The sequence below is a fragment of the Cydia splendana genome, chromosome 2 (genome assembly GCF_910591565.1).
Source record: "Cydia splendana chromosome 2, ilCydSple1.2, whole genome shotgun sequence".
In the NCBI taxonomy this organism is placed as follows: domain Eukaryota; kingdom Metazoa; phylum Arthropoda; class Insecta; order Lepidoptera; family Tortricidae; genus Cydia; species Cydia splendana.
Genome location: NC_085961.1, coordinates 9,350,641 through 9,364,567, shown reverse-complemented (window position 1 = coordinate 9,364,567; position 13,927 = coordinate 9,350,641). Strand labels below are relative to the sequence as shown.

At 35.5% G+C, this 13,927-nt stretch overlaps 1 protein-coding gene and 1 long non-coding RNA gene across 2 annotated transcripts in view; both read right to left on the bottom strand.

The window, feature by feature from the left end:
- The window catches only part of LOC134803405 (uncharacterized), a 351,777-nt gene that overhangs the window by 150,268 nt on the left and 187,582 nt on the right, over positions 1 to 13,927 (bottom strand). The window lies entirely within an intron of this gene.
- LOC134803395 (C3 and PZP-like alpha-2-macroglobulin domain-containing protein 8) overlaps positions 1 to 13,927 on the bottom strand; it is a 136,639-nt gene that overhangs the window by 84,466 nt on the left and 38,246 nt on the right. The window contains exons 5-6 of the mRNA XM_063776217.1: positions 12,060 to 12,283; positions 6,753 to 6,908 (exon numbers count right to left, since the gene is read on the bottom strand). Coding sequence (XP_063632287.1) covers positions 6,753 to 6,908; positions 12,060 to 12,283 — 380 coding nt within the window. The remainder of the gene's footprint in view (positions 1 to 6,752; positions 6,909 to 12,059; positions 12,284 to 13,927) is intronic.

The window sequence follows — 13,927 nt, the reverse complement described above, 5'->3', positions numbered from 1 at the left end:
GTAATGTGAACACGACACTGGCTCGAGATTAGCATGCCATTCATTCATTTTCGCGCACTTTATGTTCACATTTATGGCGGCTTTGTCTAAATCTTACCATAAAAGCATTTTGCTCGTGCACTGAATCCATTTGATATTTAACCAGAAAGCCTTTGTTGTTTGTTCATGATATTTTCTGGATAAGATATTATGAAATATGAATTGAGAAACAATAGGTCCAAATAACTGACAAAGTAAATTGTAAAAGGATAGCCACTACTGTAATTTTGACTGTTAGAAATCATGTACAAAAAACGTCGAAAATGAAATCACCTCGTAAAACTCACCCTGTCCTACAAATATGACCAGAGAATTCCTTTTAGTGACTACCCACTCGTAAGATAGGATTATATAAGAAAATTGAAGTAATATTGCCTATGCTCGAAAAGCAACGGCCGGGTAAAACATAAAATAACATTCATTTTCTAGTTCCTATTTTGGCTGCCGTACAGGATATTGTTACGTGAAGGAATGTGCCAAGTTGAAAGCTAAACTTGGAACTTGGCCATAAAAACGAAATAGTACTCAGGTTAACAAAACTACTCTTTCAGAAACATTCAAACATGTACAGGGCTTCATAATACGTACCTATCGATTATGCAAATTGAAACCTTGACCAACCTTGGGACTAATAGAAACGTGACATTAATAAAGCAAATAAAGGTAATATTCGGTTTAAGACTGCAGTTCGGTTAAAAACTCACGTGTCACTCGCGCGACTTGTTTCTGAGAACTTAGGTCTCCATTTTCAGGCTCTAAATGAACGCAAAATTTGACAGCTCTGAACAACTGACAGGCTGATATCGTCCGGCGAACTGGCAATCTGTGGGCCCCTTAACAGTGTGTGAGTAGCGTTAATGATGGCCGCGCGCCGCGTATTGGTAAAACACTAAAATTTGCTTTATGTTAACTGTCTCTACGACAGTTTAAATTCGATTGCTGCATCGTTGTTGCTTACTGCATTTCTGCAGGAATATCATATGCACGACATCGGCATTAACTTTGACATTTTCTGCAGCAGCAGAAACGCAGTAACAGCAAAGAGAATTTGAAATAGAGTAATATTGTCAAAGTAAATTATGTAGTCAGAACATTTAGTATAGTTAATGTAGGCTTTCGACACAAATGATTACCACTTTTAGAACGCCATCTGACTTTTATCCTTATTTTTTCACTGATATGTGTTAAATTTGTTAAATGTCAAAAAGTATCGCTATCTACTCGACAGTAGGCCAAAGGTATGGCACCATCGCTCAAAAATATGGCATCATGCCTTTGGCCTATCCTCGAGTTTACTATGAAGTATGTATGTGGCGCATGTGCTTGTAATGGTCCAATGTAAAAGGCGGAGTGAGCCATGAATGCCTTGGGTGTAATATGTCACTAAGTAGTTGGGTAAATGACTCTCGTGGAGACTTGGAGACTTCATTACGAACATAAATTTAGAGACTCATTAGAATATACCACGATTGGAACCCAAAAGTTCCGATTTGAAAGATGTATGTATACTTGTATAGAAAAGATAATAACAGATGAACTTTTGATAACAGGTTCAGAAAATAGCTCACCGAATATTATCCCCACTACACCACCATTTCAGTTTAGTTTGTTCAAAGTAAATTATTTAATAAAAATAACTTCCGTAAATACCTAAGAGTAAAAATAGCTTGCCGAATATTATCTCATTTCTACTACACCACAATTTCAATGTAAAATTATTTAATATAAATAACATAACGTCGAATGAAATTCCGTTGATGAACATGCGTAACTGTGAACTCTAAGGCTAGGCGCGCACGAGCAACATTAATCTCCGCAACTTTTTTTGTCTCTGTCGCACTTTCATACTACCCAGAGATTTGATGTGAGAGAACGCTTAACTAACATACTTAAATCATACTGTACCGTAAAATCAGGTAACTATAGTCCTTAAGTACAATTCTGTGGCCCTAGTGAAAAAGGGTACAAGTCACGCGCAGCTTAGGTGTAAAAGGGCATAAGTGTTACGTGGAACTTACGCCCTTTTACAACTGCGCTGCCTGAGACTTGTACCCTTGTTCACTAGGGCCACAGAATTATGGTCCAGTTTTTAACGTTAATTCTTAACGAGCCTGTATGATTTGTACTCGTTACATTTATTTTGGAGCTTAGATACACTAAGGCCCACTTGCACCATCCCATTAACCCGGGGTTAAGCGGTTTAACCGTCAACCCAGTGTCAAATTGTACTGGTAACCATGGTAACTCCAAGTTTAACCGGTTAACCCCGGGTTAGTGGAATGGTGCAAGTGGGCCTAATGCTCTTTCTATATTATACCTACTCGTATACTCAAAATAATTTGAAAAATACTTAAGTATAGCTATTTTTACTGGAACTTGAATTTGGACCATAGTTATAAGTTGTGGACTAAAGTTACCTGATTTTACGGAATGCATAATAATTACGTACAAATTTTTAAACACAATTACGGGCTTTTGTATAAAATCATTGGGAACATTACAAGTTGCTCGGTCTCTGTGGAATTGTGCGAAAATTTAATTTGGCGTTTCGTTGAGTTCTTTAAATGCCATTACGAGGACAGCCCAAAACTTTTTATTTCGTTATTGTTTAATTAAATTAAATGTATATGAGTGTCAGTCGTTTAAATGCGTTATTTATTTTTTTATAGGCCACTTAAGTGGTAAAAAATCTTATCAGCCTTAAAAAATATATATACTTGAAATATCGAGTGTCAAAATATACATAGAAGCAAAAAATTGGCTACCCTTTTAAAGAGATTATTATTTACCATAAAATGTATAAAAAATTTGATATATTATTATTATTAGTTAATATAACAATAAATATTATTTATTGGATTCATATTACAAGCCAATCAAAATTATACTTTAAAATACATAATACACATTTACAAGAACAAGCCAACGCCGTGTAAAGGGTGTCAAGTTTCGGCGGTTCCGCGGCCGGCCTTCAGACACTGCGGGGTATAATGTAATTCGTGGTGTTTAGTTCTAAAATATATTTTTATAATATGTATGCTAGTTTTAAAGTATTTATGTATTAGGGTGGAGCGTCGTTGTATGGAAAAAAATAAAAATTTGATTATCAATGTGGAACCGGTACCAAAAGTTGCAGTTTGTCATGTAGATTATAGTGATTATATCAAGTTTCAAAATCAACACTAATTTTACCCCTCTACCCAGCCGCTAAAGAAATTAATAAAGGTAAATTTTCATCAATTATTAAAATATACTATTTCACTAATATGTGTACATTTTATTCAACTTATATAATACTTAATAAGCGTATAATAAGTTATTACCAAAATTTTAGTGCATTTTTCAATATTTATGAAATAATATAATTTCAAAATTTCATATCAAACAACAATTTCATGCAAAACAAGGAAAATGCTACAGTGTAAAAAAATTATGAGTTATTTTTTTTAGACATTCTTGTGTCAAAGTAACGATGTTATTGATTACGAAAAGTATCATTTAACTACAAAAAAATGGTTACTTATATGTTTAAATAAGCTTCAAATTTTTCCTTTCGGCGTCGCTTACGCCCTTTTTGGGTCATGTTCACACGTATGTTAGACATATATATATTTATACTAGTATTATTTTTACTATCTTATCATGTTCAGAATAGTTTTCACGATTCTGTTATGGGTTGTAAACTCCAATTTGCGCACAATATCCGGGTTAAAGGGCATTTTCCATAAAACCCCTATTTACGTGGTTTTACCGTGTCATAAAAATATACGTTATAAACAAAAATAAGTGTAGGAATCGAGTATATCTGGAAGAAAAAGATGTTATTTAATGAATAAAACTTGTTATAAAAAAAATAAGCATAAATTAAATTTATTAAAAATATACATATATTGCTATATATAATCGAAGAGTAGAGGGCTAAAAGTATACGAGCCCCGATGCACATGTTTTCGTCTAGTGAGACCATTTTTTGAGGTTCTCGCGTTTGTTCAAAAATAATGTTTTTGTATAAAAATTACTAATATTTAATGCTTGTACTAATGTAATTTAATTTTATATGGTAATACTCTGCAATAACTAAATCCAAATACAAGAAATACCGTTTGAACTGAAAGAAAAAAAATAATGTTTTTTTATTTTTTTATTGACAGGTAGGATTACAACATATGTGAAAAGGGCTATTACTAGGGAAAGCAATGGGGCTCTGCCAATGTACTGCCAATATTGTTTCGAGCCCTTGCATGCAGCAGTGCTGTAGGAGAGGACCATATGATTTGGACAACGTTTTTGAAAAGTCCTTTTTTTCAGCAATAAAAGTTTCATGCAATTTTATTATACAATCAAAATAAACTACATTAAACATTGCTATTATGGTTCCCATTACTGGGTCATTTTATGTTCATGTGTAAAATTTATTAAAATAAACAAAATTGTTGCCTGGAACTAGACGAAATAATTTGCATCGGGGCTCGTGTACCAATATTTTTTTAATTATTTTTCCCTTAAATATAAAAAAAATAAACATCCTTTTAGAGGGGTTCCATTGCTATATTCAAGAATTTTGGATTTCGCTCCACCCTATTATGTATGGACCACTAGTTGCCTGAAATAAAAAAACAACGGGTTGCACTCCGGGAGTGCCGACAAGTGAAAACTCAATGACTAGTCCAAAATGTCTGCAGCACTATGTATAATTAGGATTGTTCATTTTTTTAAATGTTCTATTTCGAAAACCATTTCGAGATATAAGGTTTTTAAACAATTTCCGACATTTGCTGCGATATAATAATTGAGGATTGAAGATATTTCAACAAATATCCTTATGACCTTATAGTTTGACCTTCTCCTGGGCTGAATGTAAAGTCATCGCATAATAAAAGTTATCGAACCATAGTAAATAAATCCGTCACTCACGTAATTGTCAAAGATATCATTGCTATCGATTGTCATAATTAAATTTTTCAGTTAAACCGCTGCGCTTGTTTGTTACGATTTGATTTATAATTAATACCTAAACAGTTGATGTCATTGCTTAATAATATACGTGTGGGAATGATTCACAAAAATAATAGTTCGAATCCACGAAGACCTACGACGTGAAAGATGATGCCGTGAATTAAACTTGGAATACCTACCTACTTCAAGTGTGACACACAGTATTGCTGTGAGGATCACGTCGATGTCAGTATAAAATTAATATTATTTTACTACAATTATTTAAAAGCTCACTTTATTGGTAGGGTCGTGGTACCTATTTATTTTCTGTGGTAATGTAGCCAGAGTATCTAAAGGCAAACCGTTAAACAGAGATGGTGCCTACTAGAAAGGAAGAATATAGATACAAGAATACATAGCCATACTCAAAATTCAGCCTGAAACTGCTTTAAAAAAATATAATTTCTATTTCCAGGTACATGTTGCAGTTCAAGCTGTGATATCATGGTGGACAAGAAGTAAAGTTAATAAAGAGTTGTGAATAATAAAACATGTTTTTGTTTACCTACTTTTTTATTATTCATGGAAATATATGCATACCTATATGTTTCCAAAACAAAATAGTGAATTTACATATATGTATGTTTATCATGTTCTGCACGAGCATCTGACAATGATGGCTTCTTGTTGACCAACCAGAAGAGAAGTGTATGGTTTGTTATTTACTCTGTTCCCAGGCATTATTTACGGTCGTAAAGTATTACGACGATTAATAATTAATATGACGTTCGTTTCAATACAAAATGCTCAACTTTGTTCTGGGCCCAAGTGCCTTAACAAAATCAACCTCATTTGTACATTACATATCCCACAGCTGTATCTAAATAGGAATCACGATGACCTGAAATAATAGGATATAATTAGCAAAATTGGCATGTTCCTAATATAGTAGTGTAGTACATACAATATCCAAACAATGGTAACAAGCTGGTAGAAAGTACCCACTGGGTGCTAAGCTACCTTTAGCAATGGACGCTTGTAACGATTTTATGAATCCAATCTTCTTACAAATCGAATCAGTTAAAATATATATGATGTAGGTAACTTACATTTGTATTTTTGCTCCCTTGATTTCAGCCAAGTTATGGTTGGAGTTGGATGCTGTATGGATACATACTCCAATAAAACTAAGTTATATTATATAACTTAGGCAGATTTCTGGAATCAGCTTTCACAAATTTATAGCGTAGGTATTTTGAAATTAATAATTTAGGGATTCAAAATAAACTAGTTTTCCATTCCAGACGATATTATTTATAGAAACACGTGACACTGACATTGTCGACAGGTGACATTACAATCAATTGACAATGACAACTATTATTGAAGTGAAAATTAATTGTTTAAAATTCGAATAGAAATTGTAAAGTTACCTTGCAGACCTCGCATCTAAATATATTTGGTCATGATATTTTGAGTTTTATTCACCAGTACTAGAGTTCACTTTTATTAGCGATTTCATCAAGATGTAGCTTTATTGAATTATATTTGAGTGATATAAAGTTAGAATGTAACTGTGAGATCCTCGTATTTCAGCCCGTACAAGATTAGAACATTGAGCTTTATTGCTTAATTAATTCCGTGACACACCACGTCAGCGTTACGTTACGCGTCGCGTATCGAGTTTATCATTTTTTTCCCCACCTCAAAAAGTGCTCAGCGCCGCTAAAGAAGTTTTCACTTCAAAAATTTCATTAATTTCAAAAACCCCATCTTACCTGCAGATTAACGTAAGGAGCGTCAGCCATAACAGTCGGTACAATGAAGCTTCCTTCGCCCGTCGACATGTCGATGTCTTGGCTGTAGATGTCAGTCTTGTCATCGTACAACTTCACTCGAACGCGCACCCTTTTCTCCGTACTCATTGCTTCCACCTGCAACAGACAATAATTTTAAATTCACTATAAGGACCGTGCGCGTTGGAGGATCTGCCATCCTGTGACCAGAATCGGAAACATAATATGTGCACATGTACATTGCCAAAGCAAGTGCTACCATCTACCGGTTCTCGTCGGTACGTTTCCTTGTGCATAGTAGGTTCTGCCATCTTGTGAGCGACATCGGAAGCATAAACGACACATTCGCGCCAAAAATCTGACGGCTCCTATGCTGCCCCCTATAGTTCACGTACGAGGCCTATTAGATATTCGCTTGAGTAATTTATTACATAAGATGGGAACATGAAGGGCTATTATAGAATTTTCAGTTAATTATTTTTAAACCTTAGTAAAAGCAAAGATATATATATATATATATATATATATATATATATATAACTCCGTATAAGATAAATAAAGTGTAAGAAAAATGTGCCTCCAAAAATCAAGAAAAAAATATGCTCGAAAAGATGGCGCCATACCTTTGTCCTATACTCGTGTAGATGTTTGACAATTTTAACACACATATCAGTGAATGAGGCATTCTAAAAGTTTTAATCCTGTGTCGAAAGATGGCAGTAAATTTACTATGACTACAAAATTTACTTTGACAATACGATTCCATACTAAATTCTCGTTGGTAGGTACCTATATACATACATTGCCTTGTAAGCGTGTTCGGCCAGCAGTATTGTGACTCTCTTCGCTTTTTATCATTCACTTGCAATACTTGCATTTGTGATGAAACATGCATGATTGTAGTTACCGTGTGATTAGATACTTAATAATTAAAACTGAATTTGAATTTCGGATTGGTTCTCGCTGAATGCAGGTTTCTACTCCGGAATAGAAGCAAATTGCAATCTTGTGCAATTTAGGCACTTGTGAAACTGTGTCGGCAAGTCAGATCTTAATTAAGTCATTAGGTTAAGTCAACCCGCCTGGCTCTCGCCCAAAACCAGCGGCGACAGATTCCGATATAAAATACAGCGGTAATTAACTTATCTTGAAAGCGAGATTTACTTTATACTTGACAATTTGATTAAAGTTCCCGTCTTACTGCACGTGATCGGCTAAAATAATGTTAGGCTCTTGTATTTTTTAAATTTCAAAAGCACAAAGTTGGTAATTCAAGCAAAAATCCGAGAGTCATATAAGTAAATTGAAATAATTTCTCATTGAAGTAACACCATGGACGTCGTCAAAATAAATCATTATTGCACACAGATTAAAGGCGGATAGTAAGTAAAGCAAGTAACCGTTTGAGATGATAACGGCTAGAGTCAGTCCATGAAAAGTCTGCAGCGGATTTGATAGCCCACCCAGTAAACGTGTTATTTTAAACGTCAAACTTCTATGAAATTATGACGCTTAAAATGACACTTGCACTGCGTGGGCTACCAAATCCGCTGCAGACTTTTCTTGGTCCGACTCTATGCTATCTATCCAATCAGTTACTATGCAATCGTTGCAACTCGCCCAAAAGTTCTAAAGTCAGTCGTTAAATGTCTCTGAATCCATCAAACTCAATATTGTCATTCACGTGCTCACTTGTAATGCCGCAGTAACAAAAATTCAAAATGGAAGAGGGATATAATGCGGGCGTAGAGAAAATCACGTCGATATAAAAGCTCTTCGTTAGACCTTAGTAATTTATTACATTGTGCGGCTGCCAAGACGTGGGAAAGAATGATGTGGAACGAGCTAGGGGAATATAGATTATATTCACAGAAATTAAATTGTTTTAGTACGTGATCTTCTTAGGTTTAGGAGGGAATTTTAAAAAGCATGACAAAATGTAATTAAACTGAGGAACATTTTTTCTTACATCCAACTCCATGAACGTTACTCGTATGTATGCGGTTATTTTAGAAGATACAGGCGTTGAAAATTATATAATGAGCAGGTGAATGACGTCCATGCCAGGTGAATGACAACAAGTAACCAGGTAATCGACAACGGACGCAGGTTAATGACACCTCTCGATAACCTGACAAAAAGTTCATTTGAATTTATATTTATTTGTCGCTAACCTACTTCTACTGTCGATAACCTAGGTACAAACTATCTTTTACCTGTCATTCATCATCATCATCTCAGCCATAAGACGTCCACTGCTGAACATAGGCCTCCCCCTTACAACTGTCATTGATCTGACTGAATCTTCAGGAATAATAAAAAAAATATCTTTAAAATTTATCAATTGTTTAAGAGGCATTTCTTGGCTAACGATTCCAATCAATAGTGCAAAATAACAGCTTAAAAAAAGTGATTTTTGAGAATCAGCCTTATGCAGGCTTGGTAATAAATAATACACTATAATTATCTGTGCTATCAAATTTATTTTCCAAGAAATAAAATGTAAAAGTGTCGCAAACGTATCAACATTAACGTCTACGGGAGTTCCAAGTTCGAATAAAGAGGTACTCTCAAAAGTTCCACCGAACGAAGCCGAGGCTAACGAGTCGACATTTGTTATCATTTGTTCTATACATCAACTCTGAAGTTGTACAGGTGACGTATAAGTATTCGTCAAAGTAGGATAAAAGGAATCGGAGAATGGGACATTTTTAGAAAGTCTTGTTTTTTATAAGCTTCTATTTAACTTGCCCTGTTAGTACCTAGTAGGTACTACCTACTACCTACCTATTGTACTCGTACTTATTTAAGTTTGTTAGTAAACAACTGTTAGTGTGGGTCAAATCTTGGAAGCTAAATTTTACCCACCTTCCGATTTCCGATAGAGCTGTAAATTTTCATGCATATGTAAGTCGGGTGACAATGCAATATTATGGTACCATCGAGCTGATCTGATTATGGAGACAGGAGGTGGCCATAGGAACTCTGTGATGAAACAACGCAACCTAATTGTGTTTGGGGTTTTTAGAATTGTCTCGATGAGTTATAGTTGCCTGTGGTAAGAAAAATACAGTCAGCGAGTAAAGTTTGTACCAAAAATGAAATTATTGCCAAAAACTTATTTAAATATACAAATAGGTACTTACAAACTAAACATTATTTATTTCTCAAAACAGTGTAACATATAAGTACATATGCTGACGCCCACACTAGACATAGCCAAATGTGTCAGCAATCGTTTCTAGTAAAATAAGAGGAACTCGTTTTATTGCGGAAATATATTATATCGTACCTACGTGTGTGGGTGGTACCCAATGAATAGGCAGGTGTCATTGAGGAAATAATTATAAAGAAACCTGAGCCGTCCTCTTCCTACTCATATTTATTTTTCACTCATTTATTTATTTGGGTTACGTGCCTGCTCCGTTTACTACGCATTGGCGGAAAAAAAATAGAACATAACATATTCTAATGTTACGCTCACACTTGTGTATCTTTAGTGGAGTAAAATTGTGTATTTCACACAATTATCAATAGGTACAACAAAGTTCTCCGTATTATGCCTACCTTCCTTCCTTAGAAATTGATGTAGGTACATCAGTAAATAATAAGTAATTGATAATACGTTTATTAGCGTTTTCATGTAAACTCCGTTAAGTGTTCATATGTAGCCTTTGAATTCAATTAAAACATGAAAAACAAAACCAAATATGATCAATATTCATGTTTCACTTCACGATGAAAGCACCTCCACAAGCAGAAAAGTATTCTTTCAATGTTAGCGTCTCAATACACCGCTTGTTGTTATTGCAGAGATTAATTCATCAGCACCGAACATTTGTAATTCAAATGAGGGCGAAGGGTCGCCGGCATTCGTCGAGAATGCTTTCCGCTTATCTTTTGATTGCAATTTTAACGAAAAAACACCCTTAGGGCTGCATTCAGCTACAACCAATCTAATTTGATTACATTTAAATTTAAGTATTTCTTGTTTTTATTTACACATGTAGAAATTGATACCCCGGCAAGCGAAACGCACTAATATTCGGTAGAAACAGTCGGAAAATTGGTAGATATTAACAATCGATACGGTTGTTTTGAAAGTAAAAATTCAACTCAGTTTTTCTTTCATTCGAAAAACATTTTATTTCTAGGGAATAGCCGTCATTTCCTCTGTTCTTTTAAACTTGTTGTTTTTATTTCTTATATAAAAATTATCTATTTCTCTTTGTTGTACATTTTGTTCTTTGAATACGTTAAGGGGCCCACTGATTAACAGTCCGCCGGACGGTATCGGCCTGTCAGTTGTTCGGAACTCGGAACTGTCAAAATTTTGTTCTAACTACCGTCGTCCCGTGTGATACCGTCCGGCGGACTGTTAATCAGTGGGCTCCTTTATTGGTTGCCTGTTTAATTATAACTATCTTCTGCCCGCAACTTCGATTGCTTGGAATGATGATAATAATGATCTACTTACACTACGTATGTTCCCAGACCTCAAACTATATCCAATTTTATCTAAACCGGTCCAGCATTACAACAGCGTTTTTTTTTTTTGCAATGTGTTACAATATAATTATGGCTGACAATGAATTTGTTATAAGTAATACGAGTATACGTAGCGTGCACAGTTCAGTACTCTGTACAGTCTTATCCCCGGATCAAGACAATCGATACAAGCCGTGCCAGTAAAGCGAGTGGGTGTTGGTGCACTTAACATTATTTTCTCGTCGCTTCTACTTACCTTACCAAAGATTTACGAGGTAGCTAAGCGGCGAGAGAGGTCAAAGTGTACCTATGTGACCATTTTTATAAAATTTGCAGTAGCGGTACGGTGTGAGATGAAATCGCTAACAACTCACATCCATGGTTTCCATGCTCAGCACACACTTACCCCAAAAGTCATGCATGTGTTCGATGACATGAGGTCGGTGAAACGTCATGACTTTACGGGCATACGATTTCCACAACATAATTACGGACACTACAGAATACTACTAGTATGGATGCGTTGATTCTTGGCCCACAGGTTACCAGTTCGCCGGACGGTATCAGCCTGTCAGTTGTTCGGAACTGTCATATTTTGCATTTAACTGACAGGCAGATATTGTCCGGTGAATTGGTAATCTGTGGGCCCCTTAAGATGTTAACATAACGAATATACATAAGCCTATACAAAAAGCATTAACACCTTTTTATTTGCAAGCATCTGCATCTACATGTAGGGTATGGATCCTGTGCAATTTATTTCCAGTCTAGATATATAAATAACCGTTACGAAAAACTTACCCTCCCAACAAACGGCAGGCCGGGCTTGTACCTCCTCCGCATGCTGTCAGCGAACCGCAGCTCGACGTAGTGCTGCTCACCGGCCGGCGCGGCTGGGGCCGAGCTCCCGGCGCCCGCGCCGACGGTCAGCTCGACGCGCGCCGTGCTGCCGCCGCAGCGCGCCTCGATCCGCCACGTACCGGCTCGTGCGCCGTTCGCGAGTGCCGCGCTGAGCTTACGAACACCTGCAGGCAAATTCAAATAAATAACTCTGCTTGCTTTCGTTGGCTACGATTGGGCAATAATGGGACTATTTGGGATGTCAAAATCTGTAAATTGGATCTAAAAATAATAATTACCATCGAAAAATACTTTACACTTGTTTCAATTCTAAGAAGGTATATTCATATTCAGATACTCATCCATATTTCAAATAGTCCCATTGTTTCAAAGAAAAATCTTTAGCCGACATACCTACTCGTATTTTTTTTTTTGACCTAATGACAGAAGTGGATCGACTTTCTGAAGGGTGAATTGTAAAAAAAAAATTAATTTAAGCGCAGTTAAATGAATAATGATTAGTCTTAAGTAAATTGATTCCATTCTGTTACGAAAATTAACTATGTAAATTGTACTTAATTCAGGAACATATTTTAAGTTTATAGTAGGTATACGCTAACATAATGAAATCAATTATGACCGACAACTAGCCGGAATGCCTAGGAATAATTATTATTAGAAAAAGAGTTGAACTATTTCACTCCAAGCCGAAGACGATCGATGTATAAAACAAATGAAAACTCAAACACTGAGTGGCCAACTAGCGCAGTCGAATAAAAGCTCTAGTATAAAAGTGGGTCAACATTCAGCACTTTAGTCCATAGTCAACAATAACACAAGTAGTTATCAAGCTAGCCCAAGGGCCACTCTAGTACGACTGAACCTCGCCTTACAATATTACTATTGTAGTGTTGTCGTTAAATATACTCGAATAAAATATACGACCTCCTGTTATCTCTCAAGCCTGACCTTTTCTCGGATTTCCCTTTACTATTCAATTTCTTTTATCCTCTATTGTCATAAAGCTATAAATAAAGTTATTGGCATAATACGAATACATTTTGTGCTTCAGATTATTTTTAAATAACCTCTATTCTTAGGGAACCGTAGTCATGTAGTTACATCATGTCGTCTGTCCGTGTGTCACAGCCATTAATACTCGGAAACTTTAAGATTATAGAATATTTTAACAAAATTTGGTACGTTGGTGTATTTTGTAAGCGATACTTAGTTTAGAAGCAGAATTTTATATAAAAAAATGTTTAGGGGGAGGAGGAATTTTTGATTATAAAAAATATTTAAAATATGAAGAACATTTCGTCATAGGCTAAATCTTTCAGAATAATGAATTAAATGTTAGTTTTATTTAGCCAATTAGAAAGAAGCGTGAATATCGTAGTTACAGCTTTACGATTATGTGTATCTCTAAATACTTCCGCCAGCAGCCTCGTCTCGCTCGAGAAGGGAAACGAAACAAGGAAACTTAATTATTCTGTTTTATTATCAGACACAATTCCACTTATATTTAATGAAGTCTTCCACAGAAGTGTATTCTACCGTCAATACGCTCAGAGCAAGGACCATTCATTCTATTTGATCGTTCAGTCCAGATAAATCCGTTGAGGCGAAGAATATGACCTTGATTGTCTAAGGTAAAAACAGTTCATATCTGGAGCGTGAAATAGAACCAAGAGTTCTAACCTTAGTAATAATTTTAAAAGTGTATTGAGCTCTGAAAGATGCCAACTAACATAATCCTAACTTCGCCCTACTTACTCCTAAAGGTCCACAATTATGACGCCAAACACGTAACGCAAGGAGTTCCGTAG